Genomic DNA, 18,146 nt, shown 5'->3' with positions numbered 1-18,146 from the left:
ACTTGGACACTGCCAGTAGAGAAGTGTGACGTACAGGGAGCGGAGAGGCAGTGTTGCCTCTACATCAGAAATGAAAAGCTGTTTTATGCATACTTCCTGGACTCAAGGAGTCATATAAACCCCTTTTTTGGTTATCTTGAGACTATTGAATTAGTCTGTGTTGTGAAGACTAGGATAGAGGGTGAGTTTGAGTTTCACTGAGTTGATACCACTCTGCATTGTCGAGTAATTGAGGGCTGCATGCATTTCTGTCAGATCTAAAGGTAATGTTGTGTTACTGGCAGGGTCATTGATAAGCCTAAACACGAGTTAATGCACATTTATTGCAGATATGTACTTCACATTTTTTTATTTTTCCTAAACACCTTAAGAACCTACACCACAATGTTTTGAATGTTGCATGCTTCACTTTTAATATGTTGCACTTGTCTCACTCATAGTGGTACTTTGATGTACACTGATTGGTTATGGAGATGTTTGAAAATTTTCTTCTCAAGCTTGTTAAAAAGAATTAAAAAATTATTATCTAAATCACAGTATCCATTACTATTTAAATAAATGTGTCTGCTTGCTTTCTATGTGGGCAAATGTATCTTTTAGTGCTTGAAGCACTCTGATTTCTTTCCAGCTTTTTGCCATGGTAAGGTACTGATTCATGCTTGACAATAAATGTGTAATATGTTGTGTCAGGCACACAGTGTGTCTGCATGTGGTATTTTGCTTAATTACTAATAGAATTCTGCAGACTGGCAGCTGATTTGGCCCAACCACTGTGACAATTTTCTCTGCTTACTGGTAAACCAAAGACCCTGTGTGATCCCCTAGTCTATCTTTTCTTGTAACAGTCAAATGTGGTATTAAGTATGAATTGAAAAGGCTGTCATGTTCCTGACACTGGCACTAAACTGATGGTAAGCACAACAGACTCTGATGTTTTGTGATTAGCAGATGAGGGCTATAATCCTGAGATTCTCTGCGCACGGAGCTAAACCCACCAGTGGTTTGTTCTTATGGCAAGAGCTCAGCACACTCTGCTTGTGTATGTACACTGAGCTGTCAAGTGTTTGATTGAGAAGGCATTATAGCTCTCTTCTGAAAAGCATAAGGAGATAAGTTTTAAAAGGTTAATTATTCAAATCAGCTCTCCAGCTTTAAACCCCAGAAGAAAATTAATTTGCAAAGTAATTTGGTTGTCAGGAGTAACTACTAATGTGTCTGTTTACATTTTTTTAATTTATGTGCCATTCTTTACAAAACATGAAATTATCTTGAAAATGCTTTTTTATTTTTTCTAAATCCCTGGTGATCCTGCCATGAAGGTCCTTGTTTAGGCACTTGCTGGTTTGAGGCGACAATTGTATACTAGTTTTTGCCCCAGCATTGTTATCTTGTCACATGCACCCCTGGTAGAGGCTACAAGAGTCCATATTGTCATACATTACACAGGCATGGTCCACCCCTAATAGCTGACCTACAGCAGCTGACACTGAAGGAAGTGCTTGTGGATGGGATGATGAGTAATAATGAGAAATATAATCAACAAAAAGTAATTACATGGCTTTAAGAAAAGCAAACTTAATGGTGCCCAGGTGAGGGTTCAGAACACTCTCTCTCTCCCTCTCTCTCTCCCTCTCTCTCTCCCTCTCTCCTCTCTCTCTCCCTCTCTCCTCTCTCTCTCCCTCTCCCCCCCCCTCTCTCTCTCTCTTCCACATTCTTTGTATACTGGACTTCACAGAGCCCACAGTATGTACAATGTTAGACTTTACTCTATAAACCTGTACAGTGTAATTATCTGTCTTTCTGCTTGCTCCATTCATAATGCAGTTAAAGAAATTCCAACGTACGCTTGAATCTGATTTGTGACTATGAGAAATGTCTTAATATTGACAGTGCCTGGCCTTCTGTATGTAAGAAACAGAAGGACATTTTACTAGATATGTTTGGAGAAAGGTTTCCAACATTCACATAGCCACTTGAATCCGATTGTTTCATACTTTACACCTCCCTGTCTTTTCTGGTTAAGATATTGCTGGGGCCTCAGTGGTTTAGGCATGAACTTTTCTTCGGTCCCCTTTATTAACCGATCTCCTTTTTCCCGATACCCATCACCCTTCTCCTCTTTTGTTTTTCTTTTTTATGTCTTTGTCCCTCTAGAGCCATCTTATGTACCTTTTAATATTTTTGCTATACTCTCTGAAGCATTGCACCCACAGTCCTTGGATCTCTGATTTACTCTGTGGAGAGCTATACTTGGTGTATATCTGTATATGTTCTATTGTATTTTTTTTTTAAATATTAAAAAAAAAATCAACATTCTTCCTTTCTTCAGTTTTGTCATACATTATACTTAAGTATATTTTGGCAGGCAGGGCTCATTTGTACTAGTGTATTCTAATATTTTATATGTTTGCATGTGAAGACATGGCATTGCATTGCTATTCATATTAACACCCCTTCCCAGCACAATATACTACTGTGTGTTGCTCTGCATGACATAAGTACACAGGAAATGGTCTATGCAGCATTTTGGTACATCTGGCAACCTATTTAAATGAATAGACTGCTTAATGCAACACAAGACAACCGGCATGTGTGGTGGTAGTACATATCATGTCTGGTGTATACTACCACAGCATTAATCAGGGATTTAGGATATTCTGTTAAAGCAGATGCAGACGACATTATCACGCTTGTTCTAAATTGTAGCTATTTCCTTTACCCTAGACTTTGTCTTTTTTTGAAGCTCTTTTATGTTACCTGGGTTTTTTCTGACAAAACTTGTAATCAGTTATCACCCTTTGTTCGATTTCCATGGAGCAATTGAGCCACAATGAAGTGATTCAGCGCTGATTAATTAATGCAAATCAGAAATTGTGTTCCCCATGTTCATGCTGTTATGGCGAAAAATGTCAAGATGTCTGAATCAGTACCTGATCATTTCTTTATAATACAAGGGAATGTTAGGCTGCCCTTGGCTTGTGTATTTTCCTGCAGTGAAATAAAGCTCACCAATTATGTACCCTGTGGGTTCTTTCTTTTTAGATGGTACAGCTGCATGCTGGGTAAGAAGTGCAGTTTGGCGCCATTGAAGGAAGAGTTGCGAATACAAGGGGTATGTTTATTGCTATTCTTTTTTTTTTTTTTTTTTTTTTAAAGCTAGTGATTAGTTTAACAGCAAAAGGGACAATTTTTTCCCCCCCATAGTAAAATAAATGGGAGCATGGTAGGACAGGGTCCCTATAGTTTGTACTTGTTATGCATGTAGGCTTTTCTTTTGCAGTTCTGTCTAATTTGTTAGCTCTTCACACATACAAAATAATATCTAAATGTAATCCTATATTTGTATTACAATACAAATGAAATTCAATCAAATACCAGAACATATATTGTGTTCAAACTGATCAGCTGTATTAAAGTGATGCCTCTCAGGGATGGCCCATCCCTACTGCATTATGCCACATACTTTTATAATATTAACAGACAATGTTCTAAATCTAAAGAATTTGGTGAATTAACAACTCTCTAGTACATGCTCCATAAAACAGAACTATAACTCCAAATGTAATTTTGGGTGATAGGTCTGCTTGCTCCTTGACATTGTTGAAATGTAATTTTATTATTTTTGCGCTTCTTTTAAATACTTCTATAAAAAAATAAATAATCCCCACACTTTCGAGGTTTCTGCAGTGGCAGGAAGGATTAACAGGTAATTCTGCTGGATTAACAGGATTCTACACAAGGTGCTAGCCGAAGCTCCCAGTCCCCAAAATCAGGCATCACCATGAGTATTACACAAATGTAAAATATTAATTGCCCCATCTTGCGCATCTGCAGAAGGAAATTAGGCATTTTAGGTATGTAGTGTTAATAAAATGCTGGACATAGAAAGTCAAATATTTGGTGATGATGGTCATGAAGAGAACTACCCACCCTCTTAGTTGCTGCAGGTGGTACTCTTAGGCTATGTACACACCTACAATAATTGTTGTTCGAATCTTTCACAATCCTTTCCAACGACTGCACGATGCATGGATCAGCTCTGTACATACAGCACCCTTCTGTTCTATGTAGAGGGGAGGTGGAGAACGACGGAGAGGCACCCCACTGCTCTCTCTCCCCCTTTACTTCCAGTACAATCGTTCGTTGTCCATTGTCTGTGGATCTGCCAGGACCGTCGTTTTGTCGATGGACAACAAGCACTGTACACATGCAATATGGTTCTCGTCTGATAATCGGCTCAGGCAGTGCTCAACCCAGAACTTTTTTTAAGCCGGGTGGGCAGAAATTTTAGGTGGGTGGCAGCCCCTGTATTGTGACCAAACTCTTTGGTAACCACCCAAAAACAGCCGGGTGGGTGCTGAAAAGTGCCCGGTGGTGCGCCCAGCTAAAAGTGGCTGGGGAGAACCCTGAGCTCAGGGCGGATATCGGACAAGAACCATTGCACCTGTGTACCTAGCCTTAATTCCTAGCTGACGGTAAAAGCCGCGCACATATAATTCTCTTCCTACAACATCCTACAACAGCCCCAAAGCCTGCTAGACAATAAATTCTGTGTATGTTTAGAACAAAACTAACACTAAACACATTACTTAAATGTAATAATGATTATCAGTGACTGTTCTGTAGGTATTGGAAATGTAATGTCTGATTGTAGTACTTCACATAGAAATGCTTGCTGCAGTATTCATCAATTTATTATCTATATTTAATTATGTCTAATATGTATTATAGGTACCAAAAGTTGCTCATACTGAATTTTATCAGGGGAAAACAATGCGTTGGGCACTGGCATGGAGCTTTTATGACGATGTGATCATTCCTGTAAGTAAAGAGCTGAAACTAACAAAATAATCATTTTTTTAGGTTTGCTCTTGGCATAAAATCTCTTGCTTTTTTCTGACATGATTGGTCACTATGAGCAGTATTTTTCACTTTGCAGTACTTTATTGTAGTCTTTGTATACTGCTCAAATGCTTTATTCCATTCTTGTGAACAACCAGCCGTTCCTATGAAGAAATGTGTTCAAATGTCATGTAACAGTGATCACCACTAGTTCCTAATACAACACACATACAGGTTACATGTGTGAAAGTATATTAATAATTATTGCATCATTTTCAATTGTGTTTCATACTTGTAACTGAATATAAATTAATTGGAATCAATAAGATTAATATATTTGTACTACATATTGAAAGCCCTAAAAAGGTATCACATTCAGATGTCATACAGTATAAATAGTGTAATAATTTTCAGTCCTTATTAATGCACCTGACATAGCTATGTCCCTTGGTGTGAATGCTGTACAAATAATATACAACACCCTTGAAGGCTTTGAATATTTTCAAACAAAGCATCATACTGTGATGCTATATCTGTAATTCTCTGCTTTGTTATTGGGGTTATACAGGCCGGTGCTCTTTGCCCTGTATGATATCATCAGTGTTGGAGTTTTGGAGGCACAAAAGTCCTTATCCGTAGCCTGTGGGTGAGCATGCTTCCTGCCCTATGTCTGATAAATACCTTTTTGTAGAGCTGTCTTGTGACAGACCAGCCTGCTAATGCCCATTTGTCTTAAGGATTAGACATGCACACTGATTTTTGTGGGCTTAACAAATTAAAAAGGCATTAACTGACAGCTTCTATCAAACTATCAGCATAATCATGGGCTGGTGTGAAACAATGAAAGTAAGATCGTGGCCAGGGCGACCTGTCAGACCTTCTTTTGTAGCCTAGGCTAAGAGACTATGTTGTCTATCGATTTCAAGCCTTTTTTTATTTTCTTCACGTGGGTTGGGGGTTAACTGCAGATGTCTAGCCTGGCAATTACAATTCAGAGAGTTGGCATTAAATTGGTATGATTGTAAGCAGCCAGTGAAAGGTCTTAAAGGATGACTAACTGTGATTTCAAGCCGAGCGTGGCGTGATAGAATTGATTGTTTTTACAGCCAGTCTCGCCATTTAAAGCTGCAGTGCTGTATTTATTTTTCCCCCTCTCTCTGGCTTTTGTAGACGTGGCACAGAATGGATATTAAAACACCGTTCGAGACCACTTGAATAATAACAAGCTAGCTGTGTAGCGTCAATGCATATAGGCTGTCGATAAAATAGTTATTGGTTGCAGTCTGCAAGCTGCACCCCTACAGGGATCAGTAAAAGACGCACAGTAATACTGGAGGTTTTCAGCATAATTTAGATGTTAAAAGGTGTTCCTTAAAATGTGCACCTGTTATCTTTCAGCTAATGCTTTCCATTGTGCACATACAAAAAAGGGCCATTGGAGTTTTTTTTCTAGCAATTTTAGGCATAGATTTCTGGGACAATGAAATAAGTAGGAAAGGTTACAAAGCAACAAAATACTAGAATGACTGAAACTGGAATACTATAGTGGAACGAGTGAACATTTAATTATGTATTTTTAGTGTAATATAGGGCAGATAAAAAATGAATTCACTGCTGTATTATTAATACATAATTTAATGTAAATTTAACCAAACAGTGTAAGTACCTGCATTTAAATGGGTTTGAGCCTCTTGTAATTCCTGTTCAGCAGAGCCTAAAATGAGAAGGGGAGGGGAAGCACAATGAGCTAGTGCCTAAAAAGGGGTCTGATAATAGGAGGTGTGAGCAGAGGGATAGAGAGATGAGCTCCTTAGTGTGCTGTTTCTTCTTCCACTGTCCAGTTAAAAGCTGGAAGGAAGGAATTTACCTGGATACTTTTAGCAAAACTCCTCTAGCTGTATTGGATTCTTACCTTCCGGCTGTACCCTTTTGTTCCTTCCACTGTCCACTATGTTACTACTATAGTCCGGCGAGAATGGTGGCAGAACATTGGCATGCTGCATATGATAAGTTCTAGTTGGGGTTATGTGTAACAATTACCAGAGGGCCCAGCATTTATAAAGGAAAGTGAAGCTTCTAAAGAAGCTGGTACAAGCATTTTCCAAAATCAACCAATAAGATTGGTCCAGGGGGCAATCCTTGCATAAATATCTGAGCCTGCATCTTATCTGCTCAGCTTTAGTCTACTCATAGACATAAGATGATCATCTGCATGGATTTTGCCATTAACAGCTTGATCAACAAATTCTTGTAAATCTATGGAGTCTATTTAAATAGCCTTTGCTGAGACCCCCTGGCCTACTAATCTCCCAAATATGTCAAATTATTTTGAAATGTTGCAATGGTTTCATGCTGGTGCCAGGGTTATCTTTTAGGAACAGAGACGTGCATTCCCTGACAAAAATATTAATTCTTAATTATGGAAACGCATTTTAGCGCTCAGATAACTTTTCCTTATTAGTTTTTAGTGAAAAGGATGGGACAGGAACTGTAAGAGAATTAACCAATTAGGTATTTTGTATTTCCCAGCATTCTCTTCTTGTAATTTCTGGAAGCCGTGCAGTAACCTCTTTATATATGGCAGCAGTAATAAAGCAAAAAAGTAACTTGGGATGACTGCATGTTTAAGTAGTGTTGTAGTCTCCATATACAGAAGCAGATCTCTAATTCAATGTACCTGGTATTCGTGGGATCAACTCCTGCTTCTGTGGTACAATTCGCTACAACAGCAAATTACTCGGAGTGCTGAGATCTGCTTCATTCCATTATACCACAAAATGTAGCTACAACATAACAGGACCAAAACCAACTAAAAGCAAACATTCTTGTCTGAACAGCTGACGAGAGGGAAGAGCAAAAATATACAATTGTGTTCTTACTCTGCCGAGCCCATTTCCTCCTGGACATTCCTGTAAAATTAAAAGCAGCATGAACATTTTGTAAACTAACATGGTTTTCTAACAATAGCTCATAAAGAAACTGAGTAAAATTCTTACTTCTCCCAAAAGGCCTGATTTGGTAAATCTCTAAGTCTGGAGAGGATACACTTTCATCAGTGAAACTGGGTGAGCTGGCAAAACCTGCAATGGATTTCTTCGAAGTCACTGGCTTCTTGCTAGCAAATGTTTTCATTTCTGGACCAGGTTCATTCCAGGTGTGCTGGATTACCCAGACCCAAAGTATTGACTGTTCCATGCTGAAGGCTGTTTTCTGCTTAAGGAAAAGCGCAAAAGTCACACATTTATTTTTTGATTTGTCATCTTTTCTTGCTTGTTTTATCGCTGTACAGTATTAGAAGGGTGTCTTCTTAATGTGTAGATATAATTGTGTTATCAGCAACTTTGTCATTGCTTTATCAGTAAGATAATGATTATTCAATAAAGAAAAAAATCTAACAGACAACTGCTGCTTTACATAGGGTCTATTTAATTCAGGATTGTCCTCAAATGATATCCTTTCCAAGCAGTCTTGCTGTGGTGGATAAAGAGCATCAAAATTCTTCTGTTCACATATCTACAATCCTAGGTATTTATTCATGAGATTGTAAAAATGGAATCGGAGATCAGATTGCCTTATTCTCCCCTACAGATAATAATAATAATTATTATTATTAATAATAAACAGCTACATATATTGCACTGTACATTAAATAGAGGTTGCAAATGACAGACAGATACAAACATGACAGACAGATACAAACACAGGAGGAGGGGAGGACCCTGCCCCAAAGAGCTTACAATCTAGGAGGTGGGGGAAGTATCACACAATAGGAGGGGGGATATGTTGTAGTGGTGGGAAGTGGTGAGGGTTTTAGGAGACAGAAGAAGATGGATCAGCTAGTTTGAAAAGATGGATTTTGAGTGCTCTTTTAACCCCCTGGCTTTCTAATTCTGTCCATATTTCCATGCAAAAAGCATTACATTTTTTTTGCATGGAAATTTATTTTACATTGTAGGCCTATAATTCTTAGGTTTAACTCACTGAAATATGTCCAATATTTATTACCGGTATATGTAATATTAACCTTTAAATAGAAAAACACAAAAATCTGTGAAAATAAATAAAAAGAAAGTAAACATGTAAAATAACTGTACAGTAGCTTGTATAATATATATATATATATATATATATAATATAGTTATGTATATATATTATATAAAGATTTCCTTGTATTGGACTCAATAAAGCTATTTGTGTTGAATCTAATACAAAATTATTTCCTTCCGCTCCTCCTGCCCGCACCAACGTCACCGGAGTTCGTCTCTGCACACGCCAGGAGAAGATCGAAGAAAGAAGATATGTCCGGAGGAGCTGCCGGGACCAGCAGGACGCCGGGGGATGCCAACGGAATAAGGTGTTTTTTTTTTTTATGTTTTAAGCGGCCCCGAGTGTGACTCGGGATTACCGCTTTTTGCATGGAAAATCCACACCGAGTCACACTCGGGATTTCGGCTAGGGGGGTTAAATGAGCAGAAAGTAGGAGCAAGCCGAATAGGATGAGAAAGACCATTCAAGAGAGTCGGGGCAGCTCTAGAAAAATCTTGTAGCCGTGCGTGTAATGAGGTTATGAGTGAGGAAGCCATTAGTAGGTAATTGGAGGAAAATGTGGCTGGGGGAGTATTTTTCTACCAGGTTGGAAAGGTAAGTGGGACAAGAACTGTGGAGGGATTCGGCGAAGCACAGGAGCTTGAATGACAATCGATGACCAGAAGCATCTTCACTAAGAAAGAAAGATACATATTTTCACCCTTTAGCAAAGTTGTTATTTGATGAGCTAAACACACAGGAAGAATGCGTTAAAATGTATGCCAGCCCAAAACTTTTTTTTTTCTGGGTTTAAATGAAGTAGGTAACGATTAAAATCTCTGTTAGCTTTTTACTGCTATACGGGGGTCCGTTAAATGAGATTTACCCAAACTGCCTGTAAGTGAGATAGAAATGAACAGAGGTTTTAGCTTCTCCTTTACTATACTAAAAACCTTTTTTTGTCTTTTTACATTTATCTAATGTAAAGTTATGCAGTTTGGGCTACCAACAAGGATGTATAATAGGTCAGGGGGAGATGTGTGAAACTGGAAAGATCTAGATGTCCCCATAGACAATAGATATGTATCAAATGATGGCATACAATTCTGATCTGCAGCTTCTAAACATCATAAGAAACCCTTTCATAGACAGAGCCATAAGCTCCACATGAAGAAAAGCATCATTTTGCCCTTTTACATAGCAATAGTAAGATCTCGTCTACAGTACATATTTAAATCTTGGTTAGCGGTTCTGATAAAATATGTCTTGAAGCTGGCTAGGATAAAAAAGAGAAAAATAATATATATATATTTATTGAATTCTCTTCCACAAGAAATGATCATAACATCCTTTTTGAAAAAGCTTCTAAAAATACAAAATATATATTTCCCATTTGTTGTTGGATTACACATTTATGGCCTGCTATTCTGCTTTGCATGCATATGTGAAATGTCTTTGCAGCTTAAACAGCATGTTGTGTGTAGCAAGAAATGGGTGTAGAGAGCGACAAATGTGAATGAAATGCTTTTCTCTGGCACCATTCAGTGGCCCATTTATAACTGTACACTCACAACAAGGAACTATCCTGTTATATTTAGAGGTTTTCATACTTCAATACTTTGGTTAAAAAGTAAATTCTTCCTACATTCATTTAGGGTTTCAGGTTGTTATCTGATTGATATATTAATTAAAGCCTGTTTGTTTAAATGTTTTTGTTTTTCTGAATTTCGTTCCTAGAATCCACCCTCCAAAAAAAGAAAATTAGAAAAGCCACGCAAGCCCATGATGTTTACAGTGCTAGAGACAACATTGCTCATGCTGAAGGAGAAATCAAATGGCTCCCATGACCCAGCAACTAGCTACGTGGCAGTAGTCATATTCTTTTTGAAGAAGATTCTTACAGATCTGAAGGTGAGAAGCTCAGTTTATACTTATCATTGAAATGAATGGGACCCACTTCCACTGCACCTTTTTTTCTATTGCTTCCTCCTCTAACGTTTTCCAATTATAAACAACGCTTTCTCTGTCATCTATTGAGATTACCTAGAAAACTGATAACTTTGGTGTTATGCTGCCACCTACAGAAGCATTGGATACTGGCAAAAAACTATTAATACCAGCTATTTGAAGAGGAACTAAACTGAAAACTTGCCAAAAAAAAAAATCCACTTACCTTCAATCCTGCAGGGTAGTCTGATCCATCCGGGGGTTTTTTGCATCAGGTCCTGCTTCGTCCCGGAGCCAGAGCTCCGGGTGCCCCCATCTTCTCCTCCTCTTCCTGGTTCTTCATCCTACGTCATCCGACCCGACCCAGGCGTAAAAAGGCTTGTTTCTACAAAGTTTCAGCATGTAGGGACGACTCTGCTGAGGAGTAGTTAGAGGCTCTCCCTAAATCCCAGTTCCAGCTGGCTGTCCCACACCACTTCTCGTTTTATGTTGCTGTCTAAGACTGTGGAGATGTGGGGGTTAAATCTCTTAACAAAGAACAAGAGTCCTTGGTAGTTTATTTAAATTCAATGTTTTCTGATTGTTTTGTGAATTCTTCTTGCCTCATTTCTTGGATGGTTCTGCTAATTATGTCACAGATCAGCACAAAGCTGATTCTGATTTGCAACTTGTAATCTTACCAACATGTAGCAAAGCTGCTGCTAATCTGGTACTTGTAGTCCTATCAGCATTTGGTTTTTCCTACCTTCTTACAGCTTGCTTTGTTCAAGATGTTGGGAGGCATAGTTGTCAGCCAGTTTCACCTGCCAATATAGTAGCACCCCCTGAGACACTGCCCAGTTTGTCAATCAACATCGCTATTCATCTGTGCTCAGACCCAACACTTCTTGTCTGAAAATCAGTTTGACTTCATTCTGCAGACCCTGACCCTGTGCCTTCCCAAGTTCCAGCATCTTCTGAGAATCCTCAAAGTTTCTTCAAAAATCCCTGTCCTGCCCTTGTTGTACCAGATAATCCTTGTCTTCAAATACTCCTGTGCACCTGTTACCGTGTGTTCTGCTGTCTGTGTGCTTTACTCTACCTCTAACTTCAGGCTTTTACTAGGCTTCCCTTGCCTGCTATGTTTGTACTATACCTCGTTTCTCTCTATTGTCAGTGGCTCCCCGAATGTGTGCAGTTAAGGACCATTGTCTGGCAGTTGTTTCCAGCAAAAGTCCAACACTTCTTGCAGGGTGCTCTACACTGAAGATCTGTTACCTGCTCTTCTAAGACATTTTATTCGCAAGATCATAGCATTATTACTGCAACACCAGACATCACATCGACCATTAGTATCATCATCCAATATGCCACAACTAGGCAAATGGTTTTATTGACTCAGCTTGGTTCTTTATTCTACCTGTTTCCATCTTCACACACCTGTGTGTCATCCATACCTCCAAAAATTAGATTTAAAATTAGGGGACTTACGTTTCTCTGTCTTCCAAAGGCCTTTCCTCTGCATACAGGTTTGCCAATTTTCAAGTAGAGAAACTGGACAATCCTGTGGCACGCATTTACCCTTATATGATTATTAGTGCATTAGGAGGTTTACCATAGGCCCAAGAGTACTGAAGATGCACCAACTTGGCATCACTAACATTTTACCCAGATCACATTCACTATAGTGATAAGGTGTCTCTGACTCTTGGAAGACTTGGGACTGTGGAAGTTTCATATCCCACTGATCAGTGTAAAGCCCTTGAACCACCAGTGCTCACCTGAGAATGTTTTCTTTTCACATGGACTTGCTCTTGCTAAGATTTTGCCAGTTCAAGCTTTTGCTTTTGAGTGTCAGGGTTAAGCATAATCCTATGATTCCTTGGGCGTGGCCTATAGAAGTTATGGATATTTCCTTGGTGCAGCTTCTTTTTGGGGAAGGCTTAGTAGCTCATTACGACTTCTTGGGATTTGTTTGCCAACAATTACAATTAAATGAAAGTTCTTCCACCTGATTTCTTAGGACAGACTACTGGGCTGAATTCTTTTGATGATCTGAAATGTTTTTGTGCTCCCCAAAGTAATGCCCCTGACTTAGACTACACTTTGCTAACAGCCTCCCTTGCAGTAATACAGTACTGTGTTAGTGGTGTTTAAAACTTTTCACTGTACAATATTGGTATTGGATCCATTCTCAGTATTTTCAGTTCCCCTATGACTGTATTGAATCAAGTGGAGGCTTGTTGCCTTCCTCCCAATTTTGCATTATATTATTTACTTGATCTACTGGAGAACTTACCATTATTGGAGTATTTGCCAAACTGAATATTCTTAAGGTAGGGAGTTTAAGGGGCATAGAAGCTTTTGGCTGGTTATCACATATTTTCATAGTCTTGTTATGCCCGTGTATACAGAACTTCGTAGCTCATGCTTTAGATTACAGGGCATATGACTAAGGCTAGGTACATGAGTGTAATAATTGATCTTTTTCAACAACAAAAGACTGCACCATGCATTAATGAGCGCTATACATACAGTGCCCCTCTGCTCTATTGAGGGGGGGCTTTCTATCCCCTTCATTTTCATTATGGTCATTTGTCGTCTGTGGATCTGCCAGAACGGACAATGAGCGTGGTACACCCGCCAGATTCTCGTTCGATATCATCCCTGAGCCGATTATTGGAATAATATCATCTGAGGTGTGTACATAGACTTTATCACAGGCCTGACTTAACCCATATTGGGCAGCTCCATCTCCAGTTTCCATTAGGTAATGCAAGCTTCTAGGCAAGCAGCCTTGGCATTCTCTTTAGTTGGTATTTTGACCAGGAAGCTTCTGCTGTTCTCTCCTTTTAAGAATCAATAAACTATTGGACTCTGAACCCCTTTTGTCATGCAGTAAATGTTTATTTGCAAAACAAAAACTGTAATCTTTATAAAAAATAAAATTTAAAGAAAAAGTTTAAAAATGTATAAACTTTATAAAGAACAAATAAGAGCAAGAACGTTTGTTTTCCTGTAAGTTGTACTGCAAGCATTTTAGGTAGTAACAACATTTACTAAAAGGATTAAATACAGGAACAATAGAGGCTGTGCCAAATTCTATAAAATCTACTTTCGCTAAATAAACCCTGGTGAGACAACAATCACTGTGTTCTCACAGCTGTGGGAAGAATATCTTATTGATGACTGTCAGTTTAGCTGCCTCGTACGGCTTATTTAAGGGTTGACAAAGAATCAAATTAAAGTCCTTTTGAAGTCTGCTAACAAGGAACAACCAAGCTATCACACATTTCATTTTTAAAAACATTATGAGGTGTGGAAAAACTGGCAAAAATCTGAAATTGTATTTAAATCCAGTTGTTAAATGACCCCAAGTACCCCTTTCACCTCTGTTCTGCTGGGCAGTGAGTGGGCGGTGAGGGACAACAAAAAAAAAAAAAATTGACCACTGCCATGACTTTTCTGTAAGCGGGGTAATTAATTCCCCTTCATGTTTCCTCTTTCTTTGTGCTTACTGACTGCCATTAGATGTCAGCCTGTAATGTTACCAACTTAGTAGAGGAATACAGGCATGCTTTGCATTAGCAATAAAGGACATAATCCACATCTGTGCTAGTGTGCTCCGTCTGAGACAAGAAACTAGTAAGGTACTGACAGGATCACTAGGTATTTACAGTACTTTTAGAATTAAGGGCCCAAAATGTTAGGAAACAGAGAAACATGGCCCCATTTTTGCATTTTACCTTCACATATTATTAGTAATAATAATAATAATAATAATAATAAACAGTATTTATATTGCACCAACATATTACACAGTGCTGTACATTAAATAGGGGTTGCAAATGACAGACACAGACAGTGACACAGGAGGAGGAGATGAACTGCCCAGAAGAGCTTGCAATCTAAGAGGTGGGGAAGCAGCATACAATAGGATGGGGGGGGGGATATGTTACAATATGATATTTTAGGATATTTAATCATTTGGTTTATTGGACAGGTTCAGCATAAACCAGTGCCTTGTGGGAATGAAGAAGAGAGCCTATTTCTTACAGCGATTGAGAACTCCTGGGTCCATATCCGCAGAAAGAAAAGGGACCGAACGAGACAGCTTAGAGAGTTGCCTCGTGCTCCTGAGGAGGATTTCATGCAAATGAGTTCAATGGAGAAGCCAGCGCTAAAGGAAGACTTGCGGCAAGAGGAACAAGGAGCACCCAATCAGAAAGTTAAATCTACTCCAGACACCAGCAATGCAGCTTCTGCATCCTCAGAGCCAGTTCCCACTACACATCCAGAAGATACCAATCCAGAGTCTATGGAGGAAGAGACCTTGGCATTATCTGACAAAGCCAGGGACACCTCTTTTCAGAATCCCGAAAATGATGATCATGACTCCACTGAAGAACTGAACCAGGTCACAAGAGAGGGGTCAAAGCCAGGGCATGGAAATGGTTCTCCTTTCCTTTTCAAATGCTTGCTGAATGTGAAAGAAGAGGCTCCCAATGTGTTGGTTGAGATGCACTGGGTAGAGGGACAAAACAGGGACCTAATGAACCAGCTTTGCACCTACCTTCGCAATCAACTCTGTAGACTTGCAAGCAGCTAGCTTTTTTTCCCATAATCAATCCAGACAGAGCAGCAAATGTAAATTTTCTATATCTGTGACATTTTTAAAGCAGTTATTAAATTCCATTGAGTCATTCACAGCACTATTACACTTCCCATGTTCTTCGGCTTGTCTGGGCCAAAGTTCATTTTTTGCCATATGCTATGTGATTTTAGCAAAGGAATCAAGCATCACTTCATATATTTATGTGATTTGCCTCATTTAGGCCCATGGAAGCAGTAAAAATGTGTTCAAAAAAATTGTCACCAGGAGTATAGAGTATTTAAAATATTAGTATTGGGGTTACCAGAGTTGTGATTGAGACCTATGCCCAGTACAAGTGATAATCATTCATTTTAAGGAAATATTTCTTATTTTTTATATATATATGCATTTCCCAGGTTTAGGATTATAATGGACGGATACTCCGTTTAACATTGTATTTCATTAAAGGTAACAACAACTCACTGATTACACTTTTTGAGGAAAACCTCTCCACAAACTTGCTGATTACTATTGCCTCCTGCTACTTCCTGCAGCATCTGTAAAGTTTATGCAGACACACTGCCTGTAGGGTTCAGCTCACACAGCAAACAAGTTATTGCTATTCAGGTTGGCTTACCAGCAGAGTTTGGCTGTGCTCGTGCTGTGGTGTACACAAACCTTTATGAAGAAGTCCACATTTAAAAGGTAATTATATCATACCTAGCAGATTTATGCTAACTATACTAAACATATCTATACATCTCTTTCAAGGAAAATTGACTGATGATCTACTTTGTGTTGGGCATTGCCTCTTATGTATATTGCATTGAGATGCCCATCACAATAAATCTTACCAAAACATACAACACATAGATAAAGGGTACATTGCTGTGTGTTGTGATAGAATTCATATTTCAGGTTTGAATATGAACAATAAAATCATTTGTTCATGTCATCTACATAATTGCACTTAACCGGTTTATGTTGTCAGGTTTATCTTTATATTCTGTCTGGTAAAATAGAAGGGCAGTGGAGGTTCTCCTAAAAAAATTCCAAAGTCTGAGCATTCTGCAAATAATTTGAAGGGGTTGTCCAAAGACCTCCTAAAAGTAATAACACAACAGATTTTCATGGCCCAATATTCCAAAAACAGAGGTCTGATCTCTTACAATGGTCTGGATAAAAGATGTCTTGGCTGTTTGCTTTGTAACATTGTATTGACAGCTGTATCTTGAATGGCAGAAATGCTATGTCAGGTCATATGCACTACTTCTTCTGTTACTTCTTCTGTTCAGAACTATTCTTTAAAATGTCATCAGCCACTTCAGCTTTGCATATGCTAAGTATACTAATATGATCCATTTTGTGTGGTGAACCAATTCAGCATATACTTACCTGTCCCAATATGATACATAGAGATATACCTCCTAGATTACTGTGTAAACTTCCTGATAAAAGATCTCTTATACAGAGAGCTGTGCACACTTCACCAACCTCTATGTAACAACTCTCGGTCAGCAATTGACTGCTGGGATACTGAGTGATGCATTGGAGAACATGTTACAATATATTTTATGGTCATTTTTCATTTTTTAAGTTTTAGAAATGTTTAGGTATTCATTGGGGCATCAGCATTGCCAATAGTCAATTATGAAAAGCTTTTTAGCTAATTATGATTGAAACAGTATTCACACTTGACATTTTGTCTGTGTTTCAATTGGTTCATGTCATCTTTGTATTTCCACATACGTCTCTGGGACTACATAATGTTCTTTAGTTTCTTCGTTTTTTCTTTTTTTTTATCATCTTTGTCTTATTTTAATAAAAGACTTAGCATAGCTAACTAATAAATGTGTGTTCTGTGATGGTATTACAATATAGAAGGGTCGATTTACCATCAGGAGCAACAGGCCAAGGTGGTTTGAGCGTGTAAAAAGTCAAATTTTTTGATACAAAGAAGTTTGTGGAAATGAGAGAATTACCTTCCAAACATCTGAGCCAATATATACCTAAACAACCAGGCCCCTTATAATACCGGAGACCTATATGGTTGTTCTAGGTCTGTTAAACGAATGGAGTTTTTATATTGCTGTTAAATAAGGAAACTTTCATATGAATATCAGTAAACATGTAATCAGCATTTTTAATAACATGAGTGGCAACAAAAATAAACATGACATTACCAAAGCATTTGTAATTGTGTTACATCTTATTTTTTAAGTGTATCTATTTTTAATGGCAACTAACAAAGCCATAAAAAGATCAAATACACAGAATGAACAGATTGTGCAAAGTCCAAATAATGAACAATAAAAAAACACGTACAATAATAAAATAAGGCAATGTATGGAACTGTAGCTCACAGATAGACATAGGGTCAGCATTGACTAATATTCCAATGATAAATGTATTGATCTAAATCACATTTAGAACTGAAGAAGGAAGCCAAAAAAAAATATTATTGACTTATACATAGAGTATACTTGATTTTATTCCACAGCCAACATATCAACATACAGAGATGGCATCATGATTCTATTAATTGGGGTATACACTTCTACAAATATTCATTCAATTGGCACCAAAGAATTGGTGTGTGTATATATATATATATATATATATATATATATATATATAATACACACCACAATTAAATATAACATTTATAATTTATTGCATACCACATCAAAAAACATAAAAAATAGGTCTGTTTAGGAAACAGAAGAGGTCACAGTGTACCAAGTACTTCATATTAAGT

The 18,146-nt window shown here is 38.2% G+C and overlaps 1 protein-coding gene across 2 annotated transcripts in view; it reads left to right on the top strand.

Annotated features, from left to right (window-relative positions):
* METTL16 (methyltransferase 16, RNA N6-adenosine) overlaps positions 1–17,578 on the top strand; it is a 41,135-nt gene extending 23,557 nt beyond the window's left edge. For both annotated transcript variants that reach the window (XM_072429842.1, XM_072429835.1), the window contains exons 7-10: positions 3,043–3,112; positions 4,732–4,821; positions 10,606–10,779; positions 14,798–17,578. In XM_072429842.1, the coding sequence (XP_072285943.1) occupies positions 3,043–3,112; positions 4,732–4,821; positions 10,606–10,779; positions 14,798–15,403 (940 nt within the window). In that variant the 3' untranslated portion in view covers positions 15,404–17,578. The remainder of the gene's footprint in view (positions 1–3,042; positions 3,113–4,731; positions 4,822–10,605; positions 10,780–14,797) is intronic.
* Positions 17,579–18,146: the final 568 nt, after the last annotated feature.

Source organism: Pyxicephalus adspersus, chromosome 1 (genome assembly GCF_032062135.1).
Source record: "Pyxicephalus adspersus chromosome 1, UCB_Pads_2.0, whole genome shotgun sequence".
Taxonomy (NCBI): domain Eukaryota; kingdom Metazoa; phylum Chordata; class Amphibia; order Anura; family Pyxicephalidae; genus Pyxicephalus; species Pyxicephalus adspersus.
This window is presented reverse-complemented; position numbering and strand designations above follow the sequence as displayed.